The 22,162-nt window shown below is 36.7% G+C and overlaps 1 protein-coding gene across 8 annotated transcripts in view; it reads right to left on the bottom strand.

Annotated features, from left to right (window-relative positions):
- stau (double-stranded RNA-binding protein Staufen) overlaps positions 1–22,162 on the bottom strand; it is a 53,227-nt gene that overhangs the window by 6,247 nt on the left and 24,818 nt on the right. For 4 of the 8 annotated variants that reach the window (XM_067121836.1, XM_067121838.1, XM_067121835.1 and 1 more), the window contains exons 9-16: positions 14,163–14,353; positions 13,392–13,532; positions 7,843–7,989; positions 7,495–7,668; positions 7,118–7,298; positions 6,776–6,921; positions 2,029–2,202; positions 372–503 (exon numbers count right to left, since the gene is read on the bottom strand). In XM_067121836.1, coding sequence (XP_066977937.1) covers positions 372–503; positions 2,029–2,202; positions 6,776–6,921; positions 7,118–7,298; positions 7,495–7,668; positions 7,843–7,989; positions 13,392–13,532; positions 14,163–14,353 — 1,286 coding nt within the window. The remainder of the gene's footprint in view (positions 1–371; positions 504–2,028; positions 2,203–6,775; positions 6,922–7,117; positions 7,299–7,494; positions 7,669–7,842; positions 7,990–13,391; positions 13,533–14,162; positions 14,354–22,162) is intronic. The other 4 variants (XM_067121842.1, XM_067121841.1, XM_067121837.1 and 1 more) reach the window with 1 other exon arrangement.

Raw genomic sequence — 22,162 nt, 5'->3', positions numbered from 1 at the left:
CATAAGGCAAAGCCAATATTATTTAATTAAGCTGTCTCAAATTCCTCTTCAAGCTGTGACCAATTTCATATTTATGGGCGTGTTACTGACTGCCTAAGTGAACTGCCATGATTGCTATCTTATAACATTTCCTTGCATATATCATGTGACAATTTAAAAGAAAATGAAATTAGTGGATCCCATAATCATCTAAGATATTTACCATATAGTACAATAGAAAAGATTCTGTAAAGAATTTTCAAACTTAACTTCACCCAAAAATAGGCTATTTAATACTTAATTTTGGTATTGAATCTACTATAAATTACTGAAAGATAAAAAAAAAAAAAAAAAAAAATCCCAAATGAGGCCAACTTATTTTAAAAACATACCTTTGGAAAATCAGTGAACTGGACTTGCAAACCTAAAATTTGTGCCAAATACATCAGTTGATCCTTGGGACGCACTGCCTGTGTTGTAGAAGATACAGTAGTATTCTGGAGTTCTAAACCTTTGTCGTTATACTGAAAATAAAAGAAAAAATTATACAGTTCTACAGTGAATATGTATACTGTACATGTTATAAAGAAAACAACTACAATACCAGAAAAAATAATCTTACTAAAAAATTTTCAATGTTTTACAAATAAACCCATTTACTTATATGACCTATCACATTTGTCAAAAACTGTTCCCATATAAAAGTTCTTTGGATTAAAAGGTGGGTACTTCACCAGCACATGCAAAACCCTTTTTTCCTGGCAGTCAATCTATTTCATTCATGTAGCCCATCTTCAACAGCAAAAATATGAGAACTTCAACAGCCAAAATTTTCATATAACATATGTACAGTAAACCCCCCGTATTCATTGTCATGATTGGCGGACTCACGCATTCGCAGGTTTCTCTGTGGAACATATCTAGCCATCATTCGCGGAAAATTCACCCATTCGCGGTATTTTTCACTGAGAAATATTCACTAATTACTGTATTTTCATATAATTTTCATGAATAAATGCACTTTTAGTGATAAAACTATTAAAATACTCAGGTATATGCATTTTTACAGGGTTTTTCTGTGTTTAAACTATCAAAATGGGGCAGTTCTAAGTGTTTTTAGAGGGTTTTAAGTATTTGAAGATTTTAGCTATTTGGGAGGGGGTGTGGGACGCATCCCCCGCGAATACGGGGGGTTCACTGTACTCACATATCAATCAATCTCACACTTCATGCAACCCTTAAATTCTGTCTCCAAAAGATTACTTCACTATACTTCCTGTGTATTGAGTGAAACCTAATTTCAGTAAAAGCTAGGTTCAGCAAATTTTCTGCATATCAAAAGTTACTGCATTCAAAAATATTTTTGGGCTTTATACTATCAGAGAAATTTTATTTTTGTGGCCATGTACTAATAAGAGTAATCTTGCAATTAACAACTACCCAACAAGAACATAACCCTAGGGAGACACAGTTTGGTAGCCCTTTTATTTTGTTTGCTTGTTATTACATGCACAAATGTAGATACCTTGATGTTTTGTAAATAACAAATGTATGGTCACTGTTAGCTCATTATATTTAATGCTTGAGGGTCACTTCTACTTGAAGTGTGTAATGACTGTTCATTCCTTTTCCCCCACAATAGAGAAAGAGCAGAAGTAATAAACAGTGTGTGGGCTGTAAAACAACTGGTGTAGGTAATTACAATATGAGAAGGCATAGTGATAACACTTGCACATGTTGTGGCACTTTGCTTAGTGATTTGTGAATTTAGTAAAGTAATTGGAACAGTGCCACAGAGCCCCACTGTAAATATTTTCTCTTCTGATTACTCAGTGAATTATACATTTAAGTGGACATTCTCAGTCTGCCTTAAACCCTTAACCTTATGGCAATTTGAGTATGCAATCACTATTACATATTCTGTTCTCCAGAGAGCAGGCCCCCTTGTAAGTCAGTTGCTGTTATCTAGGTCATAATGAGAGCCATCCCTTCTTTTGCATGGCTGCAAGAACGTGACAATAATAATAATAATAATAATAATAAATTCACCTGATTAACCATATTTTGTTGTGGTGGAGTCTGCTGTTGAGATGGCACCTGCTGTTGAGGGGGTGCTTGCTGTTGCTGCTGCTGCTGTTGTTGCTGCTGGGTAGACATAGAGAGTTGCTGTTGCTGTTGCTGGGGAGACTGCATATTGGGTGGCTGGTTGCTTCCCGGGTGGCCCTAAATAAAAGAAAAGTTATATGAGCTTTTCCCAAAAGTGATTCAACTGAAACCCTATGGACAACCAAACTTTATATAACTTGGTCCAACTTCACCTTCAAAACTAATACCTGAACTATTTAAAGTATCTGAGCATCTTCTATGTGTTCTAGTCAAGCTTTCAATCAATTCTGTTATTACATCATGATTTCTTCATCACTTGCAACACAAAAAAAGTACTGTACAGCACTGGCAATATATAAATTCTAAAATATCACCCTTGAACTGATTAGATCATCTAGTCAAGAAGTTGTAAAAAAATATTTTCATATTTTAAAATGAATACCTTGGTAATTATGACAAATATGTAAGTCTACAATACAAATAAGAGTGACTACTCATTTAACAGCACTAAAAAATCCTAGAGGGGGGGAGGACAGTTATGGAAATAATTAGTGAATAAACTAGCCTAGGTCTAAGCCACCCCATAAATCCCCTTGTAAAAACAAAATTGTGAACCTAAATGAATAGGACAAACCCAGGGTATACATCATAAATTGTAGCCATTGCAATTTGGCTATGTGGGGGGAGACTGAAAGAAATCTTAAAAAATGTTGATAACACAACAATGCAATTGCCAAGCACTGTTGGAAATTTTACTACAAATATATTTCAGGGATAGTACACTAATATGCAGCAGCAATATAGAATTGTGTGGAGGTCCTTATTAACTCAGTACCAACAGTGGCTGGAAACAAATCATAAAATGCTTTAGATGAGATAAATACCAGCCATGTCCTCAGAGAAACTATAATCTTCAGATTTTTCAAGGAAGCTAGTCTTCCTCTTTTCATGATGAAGCAGCTTCTCCACACTCATCTGGACTTTCCATGCTTTCCCACATTTTCGTTTATATTTTTCTGCTACAGTCTTTTATTTATTTTTCTCAGGTACCATTGCACACTTGCTCCCAAAATCCACTGGCAGTACTTACAGACATCTCTTTTACCATTATTATCAAAAGGAATGAAATTGTATCAAAATTTGTATAAGAAAAATTATTTATATCCAGTTTCTGCTTCATCTTGACAATACTGTATTAATGCTATACCAATGAGCAAGTAGAAGTGCGGCATAACTAATCGAAACCAGTATTGTCAAGTAATCAGAAGATAAGCAGAAACTGGATATAAAAAATTTGTTCTAGAAATTTTAATAAAATTTCATTCCTTTTGATGACAATGGTAAAAGAGATATCTGTAAGTTTTGCCAGTGGATTTTGGGAGCGAGTGTGCAATGGTGCCTGACAAAAATGAATAAAAGACTGTAGCAGAAAAATGTAAATGAAAATGTGGAAAAGCATGGAAAGTCCGGATGAATGGAGAGAAGATACTTCATCATGAAACGAGGAAGACCATGACTATGAGGGAGTGCTACTGGACATCACCTGCTGAAACCTGACATCCAACCTTCTGTTGGAAAACATTTTTACCCCATGAAGATCTAAGGAAGTCAGGACATGCACAGTTTGCAAGTTTGACTTTCAGGAGGATGAAAGCCTCCCAAAATGAACTATGTTGGGCACTGATAGCTGCCATTATGATGGGAAGCATTGTTGCTCCTGGGGGATCCACGGAACCTGGAACCAGTTTGCTTTACAGATGAAAATTTAGATTGACATGGGAGACTCTCAAGTGTGAGCTGTTCTAGACATAAGATGGCAGGGGACTTTCAGCGCTCTCTCTGAAGGCAGGGTGTTTATGGAGAGGTAATGGCCTCAGAAATTTGTAACTCATGAAGTTTTTGGCAAATTTTCACATTTTTAATTTTGTTTTTGATTCTTGTTTTCCTATATTTTTTTGGAAGAACTCTGTACATATATGTCTGGCATTTTCAAGTTCTGTGCTTAGAATTAATAAGAACCAATCTCCACCCTGATAGCTGAGTGGTAAGTTTGTAACATTTGACATGTTTTTTTTATATTTACAAATATTAAACCATAAATATCATTACATAGAGATTTACTATACCTTTGGAATATTATACCCACAAGGGGAATTATAACTGATAACTGTCTCTGTGCTGGCTGGGATTCAAACCATGGTCTGGTTTAGAATTGATAGACAGTGACTTTAATCACTTGGCTATCAAGAGGGAAATAATTTGGTCCCAACTGCTGTCAAATTCATGTTCTGCACTTAGCATCTATATTAACCAATCTCTACCAATTATGAATTTTTATCACTTACAAAAGCATGACTCATTTATATTTGTAACAATTAAACCACAAATATAGTTCCTCATTGGACAGGTGGGTATCGCTCTCAGCTAACACTCTGCTGGCCCCTCGTTTGATTCTCCAACCGGCCAATGAAGAATTAGAGATATTTATTTCTGGTGATAGAAATTCATTTCTTGCTATAATGTGGTCCAGATTCCACAATAAGATGTAGGTCCCATTGCTAGGTAACCAATTGGTTCTTAGCCACGCAAAATAAATCTAATCCTTCAGGCCAGCCCTAGGAGAGCTGTTAATCAGCTCAGTGGTCTGGTTAAACTAAAGTATACTTAACCACAAATATAGTTTAATACTGAATCTTCTACTTGGGAATAACTTGCATACAAGAGGAATTATAATTAAGTACTTCTGTGCTGACCAGATCTGAACCATGGCCTGGTTTACAACCAACAATAGACAGTGGCTTTGCATACCAAGCTATCAAGAGAGATACAAGCTGATACCAACTCTGATGTACAGTATGTATGCCAGTTAAATTCAGGTTCTGTACCAAGACTTAATAACAACAATCTTCAACATGATGGCTGATTGGTAACTTTCTAACACTTGGCCAGTTATAAATTCTTGTTACTTTTACACTCAACTTTTTTCTATTCACAAATATTATGCAACAAATATCATTTAATATGAAATTCCCTATACTGTACCTTGGGAATAACTTACAAGGGGAACTGTAACTGATAAGTGCTTCTTTGCTGGCCAAGATTATAAACATGAATGGTTCAGAAACAATGACAAGACAGTGAACTTGACCAACTCTGTTGTACAAATACCCCTCGAATTCAGGTTCTGTACTTAGTTTTGGTATCAACCAATCTTCACCATGATGGCTGATAATTAACTGTGCAACACTTAGTGGCTACTTATGTATTTTTGTCATTTATACACGCATGACTTTTTAAAATCACAAATTATGCCACAATTTTGTTAATATTGAACTCTCTAAATCTTAAGAATAACTTACACAAAAGAGGAATTACAATTGATAAGTGCTGCTGTGCCAGCCAGAATACAAACCACGGCCTGGTTTAGACAAAAACAAAGTTACTTTGACAATCTGGCTATCAAGAGAGATAAATTGCTACAGACTCTGCTGTATATATGTCTCTTGATTTCAAGTTCTATACTCCAGAATCAATATCAACCATTCTCACTATTGACAGCTGATTGGTCAAGTTTATATAACACTCTGCTAACTATAAAATCTAGTCACATAGATGTGTGACTTATGTTCATGGACATCAAGCCCCAAATGCCATTTAATATCCAATTCAATTACCTTGGAAAATAATCACTGAACACAATAAGCTATACACATATTGCCATCTTTATCTCTATGAGACCTTATTGTACTCAGTAGGTTTTCTACTGTTCCTATGCTTGGATTTTACTTTGCTCTAGATACACTCCTATTTTGGAGTTCTAACTTTGCTCTCCTAATTAATTCGCCTACCCTACTGCATTCTGTTTTTGAAAGCCCTTATTGTCTCTGGTGATGGTTATAATTAGTACATGTCCTTTCTGTCTCACCTTGATTGCTTTAACAATATCCATACAAGCCAACTTGACTGTTTGAGCCCATTTGCTGTTATTTGTCTCTGCTGGATACAATATTATGTATTTGCATATACAGTAGTTTATTTTAAATGAAAACCATATTTCCTCTATATCTGTTTTCCTGATTCTAGGTTATTCTTTCATTCTGCTTTGCAACTTCTGAAGTCTGCTTTTTTCAAGTTTAAGCATGAACTAAACTTAATAAAAGGTATAAATGTAAAGTACAAGTCTGTACTTGGGAAATATACAAATAAAAGTTTTGAAGTACACTTTCCTACAACTGACACATTGATAAAATACAAATATAAGGGAAGTGGTGACGGGTTATAAACAGATGCAAACAATGTGTATGTCAGCAACAATCACCAAAAGGATTCACAAACAAATGTTTCTGTAACTTACACAGAGACAGTTCTATTCATCCATTACCACTATGCAAACACACTGATGCTATACAGCTGGGAACTATTAAACCCCAGTATCCTTCAATATTACAAACTGCAAAGTAGCACAAAATTGCAAGTCAATTTAATTAAGCAATCTACCAAACCAGTCTGTCTGCTTACTAAAAGGAATGTAAAATTTGAACTTGTTATTTTCAGTTATATGAGACTTGGAAAGGGAGATTATTGTTAAGTGGTTCGAGCTTAAAAATTCATCTACCGTACACAGCAGCTGGTTCTGTCGTGATCTGAAACAACTAAATCTTATTCAAAACACAGAATTCTGGATGCATACCTGTGGTGGGCCTTGCGCTCCACTAGATGGATTCTGTTTCACCATAGCCTCTGCTGTAGGAGAGTTACCTGAATTAAGTAATTCCTTAGCAATGGTAGCTGTAGCCTGCATGTTCACCATTGGTCCAACGTTTACCATACCCATGCCTAATAACAAATGAATGAAAATGTCCGCATGTCACACAACTTGTATATTAAAGTCAATGGTTACATGCACAACTACTTTTACATTTTATCAATATGACAAAAAAGGTGCACATATTCTGCTTAGTATCCCAAGTCTCAAAACCTTGACCATCAAAATCCACGGTAGCCATTGCAACAGAGACTATATGATACCAACCTTGTGGCTGAACTTGCTGGAAGCCATGGAGAGCAGAACCATCTGGCATCATGATAAGCCCTGGCACCAACTGTCTACCCCCACCAACAGCTGGTCCTCCCATCTGGTTTATATTATTGACACCACCTACCACTGCAGCATCAGATCCACGCTGCTCTCCGCCATCTTCCAAAAAGGTAACCTGAGACATAAAAGCATCAATATAAGTTCATACTATTCCCCTCAATAATTTCTAGTTTTCACAACATATATCCCTTTGCCTACATAAACCCTTACCAAAGGCACTATGCCAACTATACAAAACTGCTATGTACTATTGTAAAGACAATCCAATTACAAAATTAATCGTATATTTCACTTTTCAATCCTTAACATACCTTTCGGGTCTTATCAGGATCTGAATGAGCACCATCTGTCTTGATAGCAGGCTTTCCAGGTTGAGGCTGAGGTCTAGAGTATCCCAACAGTTGTAACATATTTTCAGCAGCAGCTCTCTTTGCTAATTTCTTGTTTGGTCCACTACCTTGAGCACTTTGGTTACCAACTGTTACCTGTGTCATAAAGATTAATTTACAAAGCTGCTAACCAAATATCTGAGGTACGGCATTATGTTTTTAGCAAGCCTGGATATGTTAGACCTTGAATGACTTGAAACAAAATGTAAGTTGAACCTAATGAAACACTGCAAAATCTTTAAACTATATGAACAAAGTCATTCCACAAACCTGCATGATAAATTCTCTTCTACGAGGAACACCACGTTCAGCAAGAAGTGTATATACTGGTTCTTTTTCTTTCTTTGCTTGTTGAATTTGGATAAGTCTAGAAATAGGATTGATTCCTTGTCCATATTCTGGTGCTGCCTTTTGTTCCTATAAACAGAAAGAATATCAAATTGTACTCACTTTGAACTTCACAGAGCTAAAAGCATAAAATCAAATCTTCATGTCTTCAATCCATTCTTTATTTACAGAGCAACATGACTGAAAATATCTATCATGTCTGTAACAACTGAAAAAATATAAAACAAAAATTTGGCTTGAGAAAGCAAAAACTGGTAAAAAATTATTGCTAATTTGGCCCTCAATTTACACTGGTCAAAAAATAATGTTCACTGGTCAAAAAACAACGTTCCTTAAGTTATACTGTACCAGGAAATGACCATTTAATAAATTTTGCCAACAAAATTTACACATTCCCTCAATCAACAACATATTTGCAAAATGTAATTCCCTATTAAATGGATTGTTCAACTTCCTAAAAATATATACTGTACATATTTTTTCATAAAGCTCATCACCGATATACATCCCACATTGATAGTAAACAAATATCTCTAACACTGTAGTTTGTTGTTAAACAGTCGTAATAAGAAGAGCTGTAGAAGTCCTGAACATGCACCCCTTGGATCAGTTTCCCAAAACTCAAATGTCTCATTTTCAAAGTACAGGCAATCCCCTGTTATTGGCGGGGGTGCTGTTCCCGACAGCGTGACGATAACCGAAAATCGGCGATAATAGTGCCAATCCCCGGTTATCAGCGCTGATAACTTGGGATTGGAGCTGATAAGTGGGGATCAGCGCCAATAACCGGGGATCAGCACCAATACCAGGAATAAGCGCCGATAACTGGAGAGATCGAATTGAATTATGATACTTTTAACCCTTAATAATAAGAGATATTTAACGAAAAGGTCATAAATCTGTTCTTCGCCTGTATTCGATCTCGGGACATTTCAAGCACCAGTATCAAAACGGTTATCGGATTGACCGATAAAACCGATTGCAGGATTGCCTGTTGTCTGGACTGTCAACAATGAGAAATGCAACTGAGGAGGCATTACTCGGGTTACAGTCATGTTCATGGATTAACAAACTGTCAAAAGCTTCTCTGTTTAGTCCAAATAAAGGAAAGGCACCAATTAGAGGTGGCAGGTGATAGGTCACTAGTGGCTGTCATGGCTCCAGACATCTGCATGGCTCTGATTAGAGTGTCTTCAAGCATGGTTGCAATCATGGCACCACCATTTGCATAGCTGTGATCACTGCTTCTGATAAAAGAGCAGATCTTGTTCTGGCAAAGTTCTATTAACTTGACAGCACTCTGTTACTACAGCGAAGATCACATCTCCTGACGTTGGTGTCTCTCAGGTTATAGTTTTGAACATCAGTGGGGTTCTCCTGCAATCTGGCATGACTAGTTTTGCTGGAGTGCCTTCTGATGATGCCATTTTACTTAGTAACAAATCTCAGGCCTGAAGGCAATTAAACAATCAATCCAACCACTCCTGAATACTATTACTGAGCTGTCCAAAATGCCAAAGTATATAGTCTTGGCAGAAGAGGATGGAGAAAAAAGCATTCACCAAAAACTGTTAGTTCCCTCATCAGAGTAAACAAATCATGGTGGGATTAGAACCTGGAGCAAGTGAGACACAGGGTAAACCAACCATAAGTCAGGCAAGCCTGCAAAGTCTTCAAAAGCGATCACAAAAGTACCCCCAAAACAAGTATAACAACTGACCAGCCATCTAGTTTAGTAACTCGCAGCTGGTTCTGACCTGTCTCTTTAGCTCCATCTCAATGCAGCCTCCCAAACCCCTGATTTTCCAATCTTCATCTCCAGGGAATTGCCAGACCTTCATTGGTAGCAGAATACAGACTTTTTAGACAGATGCCCCTTTAATTCAACCACCTCCAGTAAGCTTGTTAACAGATGATGCAAGAGCAAGTTAAGGGCACACCTTTTAGATCGCAAAGCTTCAAGATCCTGAACAACAAAAAACAGAGCCACACCAAGGGTCTCAAACTCAAGTTTTACTGGGGCTTCAAGCTTCATAGATGGCATTGTGTGACAATCTTACCAGAGCCAGATGCTTAAAGGGCTAAGGAGGAACAAGATCTGAAGCCTTCTGTGGACCTGTAACAGCAATATTTGTTAAGGTAGAAAAGGAAAATGTCCAGGTCACTGCATGATTCATCCTATGACAGTGGACTCTCTTAGCAGATAAGACCTTCCTTGAGAATGGCTCTTCACCTAGACATCAAAACTCTTCATGGTGTCTTTACAGGTCTCCTCTCCAACTTTGTGGACACAGCAGCTTGAAAACAGATGCTCTGTTAAAGTTTAGAATGCACAGCAGCTTACTCCTTTCAGCCCAGTAAAATGTGTTACAGATAAGGTTCAAGACTTGAAAACCCCACAACCACTTTAGGAGAACCTTTTGGGGTTCAGTAGGGTGGTTCCTGGAACCCTCTCTGTAGATGCCCCAGTCTATCCACATGGGAGAATCTTCTATGACAACCACACTTCAGATTTCACCATAACTTTGAACTGCCAGACCTTCACACATGAAAGCTATCAAGTGAAACCTCACTCAGAATTTTTGCAGAAAGCTGCCCAATTTATCGTTACATCCTGCAAGACATAAACCTCCAACTTGCACCACTCCATGTGGAAGATCTCTGCTTGGTGTGTTGGAAGGGAATATGATCTTGTATGCCAATAATCCCATCATAACTAATTTCCTACATTTTCACATGAAAAAGACTTTGCCAGTGTCAGCCATAAGGGTAGAGATATATTTGTCTCCTGTATTCAAGTCTGAGGTTAAATTAAGAGGCCTCTCTAGTTACAAAGACTGTGCCAGAAATTTGAAAATGAGGTACCACCTAGGTCTATCAAACCTTACAACTGGGATCTCTTGTCAGACCTTTATTGACAAAAACTTAGTATGGATCTTAGATCAGGCACACTTGACAAACATACTTCCCGCTGGCCTTTGATTCAATCAAAAGGGTCAGTGATCTTCCTCATCATCTACCCAATTCAAAGTCTCATGTAATTTGTGCAGGTATACACAAAGCTAAGTAAAAGTAATGGACATGAAAAAAACCCTCCTAAACACGCCCTTTAATCTTGAAAAACAACAGTTTTCAGCCATACTAGGTTCTGTTTAAGGTGAGCATAAAAACAAGTATGTATATAAGAAAGATTGCAAAGAAAATTAAAAGCATATATAGAAAGTATCAATGACAAAGAGATTATGTAAGTCATGCCAAACTGGCCATTTAATTTTTCAATAAAATTAAGAAGGTTGGATGTTTTCAAAACATGAGAAGTGATAAGACTTTCAAGTTTGTAACAACATATCACTTGTCTTGTTTTGAGAGCAGCCATCTGTTGTAATTTTATTAAAAAATGAAAAGGCCAGTTTGGTATGAATAAAGTGATCTGTCCACACTTTAGTCAATATTGCTTTGAATACTAGACCTGATGGAGAGTTCCTGGGTTTATGCATTTGGATAAACATGTCTGTAGAGGTTCTCACTTAACACATACTCATAAGAGATGGAGTTCTAGTAGTGAAGGAAATCATTTCAATACATTTACAGACTCTTGTTGACTTTTTGATTATTTTTTTTTTTAGTTAAGAGTTACTTGCTTGCAACTTCATTGCAGTTTGCATGGCTAATAAGTCATAGGGTGAATGGTAGTGGCTCACCACACTTACCTTGTACAGATATTTTGGATAAGACTTAATGCTTCCAGGGATATTCTCAGCCCTTCTATACAAACTGGATCTCAACTTTTTTTTAATGTTGCCTGGCACTGAGCCATACATATGACTTCAATAAATCTAAAACAGAACAGATACTCTTTACAGTAACATCAAGGATGATCTCTCAACTCCACAAATTGTACAAAATCACATTTTCTTTTCGGGTTCAATGTATTTTTACTTCTGGCTTTAATGATGCAATGTGTGCTTCTCAGATGACATACTCAGCAAAAAAATAAGCAATTGGTAAACAAATGCCATAGTGAAAAGTTACTTAGCCAGCAACTAAGAAAGAGATTTCACTTGCACTATGGTGTTTTTTGCCACCAGCTCTAGTTTTAGAGTAATTTCAATTCTATTAGATGGGAATGGTAAAACTAAGGCAGAAGAGAAACATCAAGTTTAACCTTTTCTTAAGAAAATTGTTATAATTCAACAATTATTCTGGATTTATAAACACGATCACAAAAGGTTAAAATAAATTTTATCAATATAAAAGTCTGGACAGATACTTTCAATATAATCAATGCCTCTGAAAAACAGTGATGACAATACAATCTTGGAAATCATGAAATATTTCACTGTCACATGCTATGCATTACTGTTTAGTCAAAACAAGCCCAATCCTTGTGGAAGCTCACATAAGAAATCCTTCTTTATCACAATAAATTTTAAATTAAATCAATTTGTAATCAGTAACTACACCACCATTATTAACCATGTACTATTCACATGCTTTATGTTTAAAGAAACTGCTAATCATAACAGGATAAAGGTTCCGGGGCAGCCATAAAAAAGCCATAACATTTCTGGGGAAACATTGCAACTGAAAAACACTGATAAATATATGAAAACACAAAAACTCAGGATTAGGTAAACAAGGAATGTGAACCTGAGATTTCTATTCATGCCATTTAACTGACATCACTTTATATTATAATTTCATGTCAATCATAGTACCAATGGAGAAACATGTTGAAACACAAAGAGGATGGTCACATGCATAAAAAAGTTACTTAACACTTAAGCTGTCACTCCAAGTTCTGAACAAATGGGGTATACTCCAATATTTTTTGCTTTTTATATAAAACTATTACTTACGTAATACATTAAACATTAACAAATATTTCCTTTTAATATCAAACTCTTTTACTTCTGTATAAGTTTTAAAACTTTTTAAAGCCAAAAACACCAACTTAAATGTTTAAAATTTAGCTTTCTTCTTCAGGAATATATACTGATTCATACACCTAAATCACATTCATTGCCTAAATCTCATCCTTCTGTCTACAATTAATTTTGCAAAATGAAAAAAAATTACAGATTACCATTAACATTTTGTTGCCTTTTCTAGGAATTTCTTATTCCTATGCACCCCAAAAGAAGTTTACTTTCACAGCATGGTGAAACTACTAATTAACCTCAGTTTATGTTCCTCACTAAGAACTGTTAAATAATTATGGCACTGCAGGGATATGTCTTGGCAATTATTAAAAAAATTGCTTTACAAAACAAATCTACACACCTCACTTTCAAAGATATCAAATTTTATTAAGGCATGTTAAAATTTCACTAGTTCCTAACTCTTCTCAAATATCAGCCTACTATAATAAAATTATTTTCTAAATTATGAGTCAGCATATCAAAGGTTCAATGAAAAAAAAATAATAAATAACAAACATGCGGGAATAAAAGCCTCGATGGTATACTTGCCTCTTGACCCACCTTGATGAGGTTTCGACTCTTCTTCTTGGTAGTGGGTTTACGCTTGACACGCACTAAAGTTGTTGGAGGTAATGCCGGTAACTTACGCAGTTCTTCTAACATCAGCTCAGCAGCCCTCTTCTTACTCACCTACATGAATAAATCACAAAGGCTCTGGTTAAAGAAAAAAAAAGTTACATAACGTAACAAAATGACAACATGTGGTATATCTGTGCTGTTGCTATTGAAGACAGATTGGTCTTCCTGAAATACCTAAAAAAGTTCCAAAAGTTGCTTTTGATAACAAAAAAGAATCTACTTGATCCAAATTGTACCAAAATCTTTGAGAAGCTCAAATCCTTTAATCATTAGTTAAGTTGTGCCTTTGACAAGATCTCAAGAGATCAATTCAAATTACCAACAGTTTAAGCAGTATATTACATTATGATGTTCTGATCTGTTTTTGCCTCCTATGCTATCTAAAAAAAAAAAAAAAAGTAAATTCCCAACTTATGCTTCAAATTCTCTGTGTTAATTAAAATTTAATGAAACATGAGTCCATGCTTGAAAAATCCAGTGAAGACAATTTCATTAAAACTCCTCAGGAATGAATTCACACTGATAAGAAATGTCTTATGAACAGAAATGAAGGTATGATAACCAAAGAAAATAAATTAGTACAAACAACTCCAATAACCTGTGCACTTGACAATATCACATAGATCAATGTACTAATTATTCTACTGTGCTCAAGTATGAATAAAAACATCAAAACCTTACCTTTTTCCCAGTGCCTTCACCTTCAGTTCTATATTCCCCCACCATACAAACAGTGACAAATGTACGCATGTGAGGTGGTCCCGATTCACGTATGACTTCAAAAGCAACAGTTAGATTTCGTTTTAGAGCTATTTCATGAACCAGTGAGATTGGCGACTTCAAATCTGCATTTGGATCAAGGTCTGATAAATCTGCAAAGGAACCAAGAATTATAACCATGTTCCCGATTATGTTTCCAGGGACTTGCGCCACAACATCGTTCTACAAATGAACATTTGAAAATTAGTTAACATTTAGATTATCACAAATTATGTGAGCTCTAGGTAGTATGAAAATGGGCCACTAGGTTCTCTGAACTATTTGCTTAATATTTTTTATTTTATAACACCTAAATGTGTGTATATAAATCTTTAAAAACCATTTTCATCTAATGAAAAACTTCTGCTTCAACAAATGTACTTAAATTCAATATGTATATAAAAAATAGCCAGAGAGTTACTGACGAAGAATACCTACTTTTATAACAAAAGTGTATTTTTCCAATATAAACCCATTAATCACAAACCAAACTAGTTTCCTCTGAATGCTTGTCATTTTAAGTCAGCCACCTCACTTTTTATGTGGTCTAGATTGTAGATACTAGAAAACAATGGGACTAAGAAGAGGGAGCTTTTTGTAAGAGTCATGGTCTTATATAAAAAATCTATTTGGCTTTATAAAAAATTAAATTTGTTTTATCACAAACCTACACTCATAGATGGCTTGAGCTGCAATCTAGCAATTTGTAGGGCTTACAGAAAACCCCTAGGAGAGAGAGTTATCAAGGAACCCACAGCTCTGACAGAAACAGTGAGTTGCAAATGTGTGGAAAGTCTCTGACAGTGTATAACAGGCATTGTATATGCATAACCCTTCCAGACCCAGGAAAGAAAACACTAACCATTTCTTAGACTTAGTGGCCAGACCCAGGAAGGAAAACACATTAACCATTTCTTAGACTTAGTGGCAAGTACCTCAAGTCTACACCTTAAAGGATGTCATGAGAGATGAGAATGAAGAGAGTACCTGTGTACTAAGTAGCAGTAAGTATTAACTGTCTTGCTGCTACTACTGATCCTAATGAATATTGTGTTCAGCTTTTTATATCTCTAACACAGAACCAAAGGTTGATTGGGACCTACAAACACCTGCCGTTAAAACTGAATTTAATAAACTCAAGATGCTGAGAAAGAACTTCGATTTCCATCACTCAGTTATGTGCCCTACTGATAGCGGTTAAAGCCTACTGGGGGGAGACCTGTGAAAGTCTCCATGGTTCAATGCAACTAGGAGACTAATGGGTGCACGAGGAGATACAGATGCCAAGCATCCTCACAGCAGCCCTAACAGTGGTGGTATCCACTTCTCCGTAATCTCTTAACCTAGTTTGGCAGAAAATAAGTGTAATCCATGACATCAAGTATGCTGATGCTTTCAAAATTCAAGGCTGGGGGTAAGTTGAACAACTCCCTCAGAATAGCATCCCTCTTTTTCTAAGGGCAATTAATGGAGTACACCACGATTCAACCACTCAGGATGGAGGCTTAATCCAAAGGAGCAACCACTCTCCATCTCCTGATGCTTGGGAGCTGGAAACAACCAGCAAGCTCTTGAAATTGCTGGGTATATAGGTCCTTTCTCTATCACATATGGTCAATGAGGCTTATCTCCATAAAAGAAAACCAGCAAATTTGTTTCAAAATTTGTATCATCCTTTGGTCTGCTCGATTTCCAGCCAATGGTTAGTTTTCTGGGTGCAGTTCTGAACATGGACACCTTGGAGTTCCACTTCCTTCTAAGATGATCGTAGGGAGATTTCTGGGGGTGCCTGCTATCTCCTCAGCCCAATTGAAAGGGCAAGCATGGAATTCTATGAGTCATAGGCTGGGAAGGAATATTAGTAGAGGGTCTCTTGGCTGGGGTTCCAGGAGACCTATAAGGTCATCTGTTCCCACTATAAAGCATCCTCCTTAATAGTGGTGACATCTAGCCTCTTAGTAACTTCCTTACCCATTTGGACATAGAATAAGTTGTGGTCCAAGAAATAACCATCATGAGGCTTTCATAATCCAAGGTTAAAAACTGACAGCAACCTCTTTTCCATACACCATCAATCACTGATGCTTGACAGAAGAGTCTCTGTTGCCCAAAAGCCACTCCTGAAACAATCCACAAAGCCAGATAAAACAAGTGGTTCTAAGCACGATTACAAGAAAAACCTCTCACTAAGTGTTAGGCTCAGCTACAAATGCCAAGGCAATTGTTGTTCTCTCCCTAGATGCAAAGATCCACAAAACTTAGTGTAAGGCTTATACATTAATCCAGAAAACTTAGTCTAAAGCTTTATTATAAGCGACCTCATACTGAAGAGGAACCTTAAAGTCATCATCAGCATTGTCCAAACGAATTTAAACCTCTTTGAGGTCTTCCTCAAAACACTGTTCTTTGGTACCATAACTACATCTGGTTATTACATAAATAACCTTGGCAGTTATGCTGCTTAACATTACCTGGTAATTAAATTTGCTTTATTTTAAAGCAGCACGGGAACAATACTTCCCATTCTGAGCAGTAACACTGAGATTACATAGAGATCAAGGACATGGACTTTTCTGGGCAAAATGAGCACTCAGTATGGGTGATTACAAAGGAGTATGCTATATACTACCATATTTGCTGGCATACAAGATGGACTATTTTCCTAATTCATGACATCCTAAAACGTGAAGATCAATGTATAAGTTTAACCATCTGGCTTTGAGCAATTCATTTTAGTGACAATTAACAAATCCTAACCAGAGAGGTAAACAAACTAATGTGGTTCCTCATAGCAAAGTTAAACAACATATATAAAAGCAATAAAATGTGATAAAAAAAGTAAAATATATAATTCAGAGTTAAGTTCTATCTCAGAAGAAAAAGTGTTTAACCAGTTTTTGTTACTAGTAAACATTGTATTTTACAGTTTTCAGTAACTATTATCTACAGCAGCAATCAATACTAGTCGTGGGAAGGACCAAGAATATTAGGGAAATGAATATGTATTATCTAAATGAGATACTACATAAATAACAAGCACTCTTAACACTTTGTGTAAGTGTGCTCTCCGACATGGCACATGAGAATGAAGCAGGAGCACCATGAGTGCCAGCAGTCATATATCAATGAACAGCGAAAGGCAAACACTAGATGAAGATAAGCCAAATGCACAGTGACATCTCACAAAGCATAAACTTCATTAAGTAGCTATCTTTGCATTATTAAGGATAACACATGAACCCCAAACCAGTATAATGAGAGTAAGTCCCTAAATAACTAACAAACAAATGAGCAGAACAGCTGTTCAAAGAAAAGTAGGACTTACTGTCACTAGCAGAAGCAGTAAGTCACTAACAATTAAGTACAAATGGGCAAGACTCATTACACTTGCATTAATCAAAGGGATAAAAGCTAAAGGAACCCATGAACAGATCAAGTTGAAGGAGCAAGGCCAAAATGTCTGACTAGTATAAACAGACACACTTTGACTGACAATATTCTGCCAGTAAGGGGACCTTGGAACCTGAATGTGTACCTGACCAAATTGGAATCCTGCTGTTCTACAGCATCTGGAAAAGGAGCTAAAACCCCTACTGGCAACGATAGTGTCACAACAAGCATAAATAGCATGCAATAAACAATTATCAATAAAGTGTGGTTAACAACTGAAAGAGATACTCAAAGGTCAAAAAAATTATAAACATTCATAATGAGATACACATTAAGATTAATCAAAATATTAATGGCACCCACTTCCAAATACCTGGGTAAGAAAAGATGTTAACCTAATTATAAAAAAAAAACTGGAAGAGGGGAAAAACCACTTCTAGCACACTTAATCTTGAAACTAATCTTGGGTAAACATAACTACATAGCCTAGTTAGAAAACTCAAAGGTGTACTATCTTCAAAATAAAAGTTAAATAATTAACTTCTTGTTACATACTAGCTAACTGAACCCAAATTACAAATCCAAAAATTACCGTAATAACAAGAAAATACCATGTACCTAATACTAAGGAAAAAGTTGTGAGGTCTTCCTAAAAAAAAAAAAAAGGAGAAAATCCCTTGTTAAGGGGTAGCCTGAAAGAACATGTTAATAATAAATGTCAATGGGTTATTTTTGATTCACTTATCACCTAATGTATTAAGAAGGTTTATGCATAAAAGGTTTAAAACAACAATAAAATGACTAAGTGTAAGTGGTTTTGATAATTTTCTGACACACAAAAAGTCTGACAGCTGACTGATGGAAACCTGTGGACCCAGGAGATATAAGCACAGGGTCACAGTTTGACAAAGGCTACTGGTTCTGTGACATCTGAAAACCACAAAAAAAAGGGCTATATACAAGCAATGGATTTGTAATGAAATAAATGAAATTATACAAAAATATAAGTTTTCATACTAAAATACTTACTTACTGTTAATGATAGCTATATCTTCATGCCAGCAAGTGAGTTGGCATTCAAATAAATGAAGATCACTTGGCTGACACAGATGACAGTATTAAAGACAGCTGATTCCCACTTTGATAATAGGATGGAACGTAGTGAAGCTAGACAAAATCCACTCAGCCAAGCAAACTAAAGGTTTCTTGCATGAAACCCAAAACCTTCTTACCTGATCTAGGATTCTTCCTGGATATTCCTGTTGCCATAAGGTGGATTTCATTTGGGGAGCAAGGCACTCATGTGTGCTTGAGGAGAAAACCATTTCAGGTTCAGTGGTATGAAGGGACTCCTGTGCCTGGGTCTGAAAGCCTCTAAAACAACAGCCAACTAAAAATAAATATACCTTAATGATATAAAGGTATACTTATACAACATATTTACCTTCACGCTCCCCATAAAATTAAAGGCCACGATGAAAAAAAAAACCTGAAAGATTCCTCTTCTTAGGTTCAGTGAAAGACTACCCACTACTAAATTACTTGCAGACTAAGGGCTTTATAGTTTTCGGACTTCATTTCTGTATATTTAAGGTACCGAGCAGCATTAACCGAACTGCACTTCTACGTCACATTAGTCTCCTCCTTAAGAGACAAATTTGTCACAGAACTAAATGAAACAGCAACCAATCCTACATTATGTTTACTTTCAATACAGGTAAAATATCTGGAACTATTTTCTCACTCACTTGCCTGATCAAATATTAAACAAAGGAGTACACTGCATTCTTTGACAAGGGCAGTCTATATTTTCTGGAAAGGTTTACTTTGTCCCATCACTTATCTTAACAAATCTTCAATTGCCCTAACAGGGCAGGGAAGTGCTTTCTCTTATCTAAATAAATCTTCCATTGCCCTCACAGGGTAGGAAAGTACTTCTCTAATCTAAATAAATCTTCAATTGCCCTTACAGGACAGGAAAGAGGTTGCTGTTAATACCTCATTAAAAGATCAAATTCGGAATTCTTATACTTCTTAGTAAAAACTTAAGCCTTAACATCATTCTTAGCTCTGAATAAGGCAAAGAATTTAAAACAGTATCCCTTTCCAACAGCCGACCTTAGAGGAGGTGGCTTGCAATTAACTAACTCTTAACTTTAGCTAGTGCAAACAAAAAGACTGTTTTCATAGTTACATACTTTATACTTTAATGAAACTGATTCTAAAGGTTCAAAAGGAGCTGCTGATAAAATTTAAAACTACATACAAATTACAGAGGGGTTGATACTCAATTCTAAGACTTCACTCTCAACTGATCTCAACACCTCCTTAAGGTGTGGATCACTAGACAGCTCCAGTCGTACACAATGTAATACAGAGAAAAGCATGGATCTATAACCTTGAGCAGAAGACACCCGAAAGACTCCTTCTGTACCTTCAGAAATCTAAACACTTTCTGATGTCTATAAAGATAAAGAAGCTGGAAATCCCCCTAGAATGGTGCTTGGAGCAATACACAAGTTTCTACTTCTGATACGTGGCCAAGGTTGTCTCTGCTTGTCTGAGGAAAGATTCCAAGATACCCTAGAAAACCCCCTTGCTTAGAGGAGAGAGTCAAGAGTCTCGATGCAGTTAAGTGCAGTGTGCAGAAGCATTAGTGGAAGCACATGGAATTCGGTAGTTTGAGTACATCTTTCCTTTACAGAAGAATATGAGAGAGATCTACCACAAGAACAATAAGATCTGAAAACCATTCCTCCTGAGGCCACTAAGGCGCAAAAAGTCATTGCGCAATTCTTTTTACTTGAAACTCATTCAATACTTCCCTTATAATTGCTAAAGGGAAAAGGCATACACATCTAAACTGGATCTATCTTGAAGCAATGTGTCTACTGCCCACATCTCAGGGCCTTGGAAGGGGAAACAATAGACTGGCCACTCCTGCTTATACACGTTGCTAAAGTCCATGTTTAGAGTGCCCCACTGACCCCACAGAAACTGGTGGAACTGCAGATGTAATGACCACTCCATAGGCAAAACTTGCCCTTTGCAGATCAATCGATCTGCCAACACACTGCCTTTCCTGGAATGAACTGAGGAACCAACACTATGTTCCTGCATTCTTGCTGCTATTAGGGACATCATCCATGACCTTGAACCACCCTAGTTCCTGACATATGCTAAGGAGACCATATTGTCCGAAAATACTGCTATGACCTCGTTTCTGACTATGTGTTTGCAATGTAGCAGATTTCCATATAGCAAAGAATTTTAACAATTCTTTCTTCAGACCACCACATTTTTTATCTTTCTAGGTCACCTAGACACATGGCCCAACCTCTTGTTGATATCAACAAGTCTGAAAACAAGGTGAGGTCTGGTTCTCTATTCCTATGGATAATCCTGCCAGGAATGGAATATGGATTATAAAATTTAGAACATGGCCAAGCTCTTGGATCAATGAGGTCATTCAGCACTAATAAACCTGCCAGGAATCTTGAATGGCCTTTCCACCACACTAATGTCTCTCAAAAGTTTACTGGGACCAAAATTAAATCGAATCTGGATGAGAATTCCTGTCAGATGTCTTTTTCACATATAACTGAATTGACCATCTCCTGAGCCCTGCTATTCTGGAAAATTCTCTAGGCAGAGAAAGCCATCCCCTCTTAGTAAGTTTTTTAAGGGCTTAAATTCTTCAAGAAGAAACAAGAAGTGTCTAGTCCTCTGTGCGACAGAAAAACTGGAAAACTGCAAGTCTACCCTCATCCTCATATAGAGTATAGACTGAAAAGGAGTCTGAGAGGATTACTGAAAATTATAATGCCCGGTGACTGAGCAGGAGAAAGCAACAGATCCTTGGCCCTCAGAATCCCATCAAAAGAGTTGTCCAACAAGAACCAGTTGTCTATACAAAATCCTTGTGAATACTTGAGGCGCTGTATACAAGCCAAAACATGGTATTTTCGGCGCCGATATGTGCCAATTTCCACTTATCGGCGACGATAATTGAGTATTGGCGCTGATACATACCTAACAGAGGTGCCAATAACTGAAAATTGGCGATTTTCAGAACTTATCAGCATCAATAAGCACCGAAGAAGCCCCAAAACTTGCTGATTTTTAGTTATCGCGATTTTCACTTATCGTCACGCCATCAGAATGGAACCCACGCCGATAACCAGGGACTGCCTGTATTATGATTCTACTATTTTCATTTATCACCCTTTGTTCCATTTCCTACATGGACATAGGTGGCAGAGTTACATGCCACAGATATACCCACAAACCAGCCAAACCAGTGAAAAAAGGACAATCACCCACGCCCACTGCATGAAGAACTCTGACAAGCTATAACATTCAAAGAACACCTGTTGGAAAACAGGTGAGACAGATGGTCACCCAGTCAGCTAAGCTACCTTCTATTATTTGAATGCCAAATTGCATGCCAGCACAAAGATATTGCTATCTTTAACAATAGGTAAGATTCACGCAAAATAGTCTGATGTATAAAAACTAAAAAAATTGTGTCA

This window comes from Macrobrachium rosenbergii, chromosome 20 (assembly GCF_040412425.1).
Source record: "Macrobrachium rosenbergii isolate ZJJX-2024 chromosome 20, ASM4041242v1, whole genome shotgun sequence".
Classification (NCBI taxonomy): domain Eukaryota; kingdom Metazoa; phylum Arthropoda; class Malacostraca; order Decapoda; family Palaemonidae; genus Macrobrachium; species Macrobrachium rosenbergii.
Note: the sequence above shows the minus strand (reverse complement) of the source record. Positions and strands in the feature narration are given on the sequence as shown.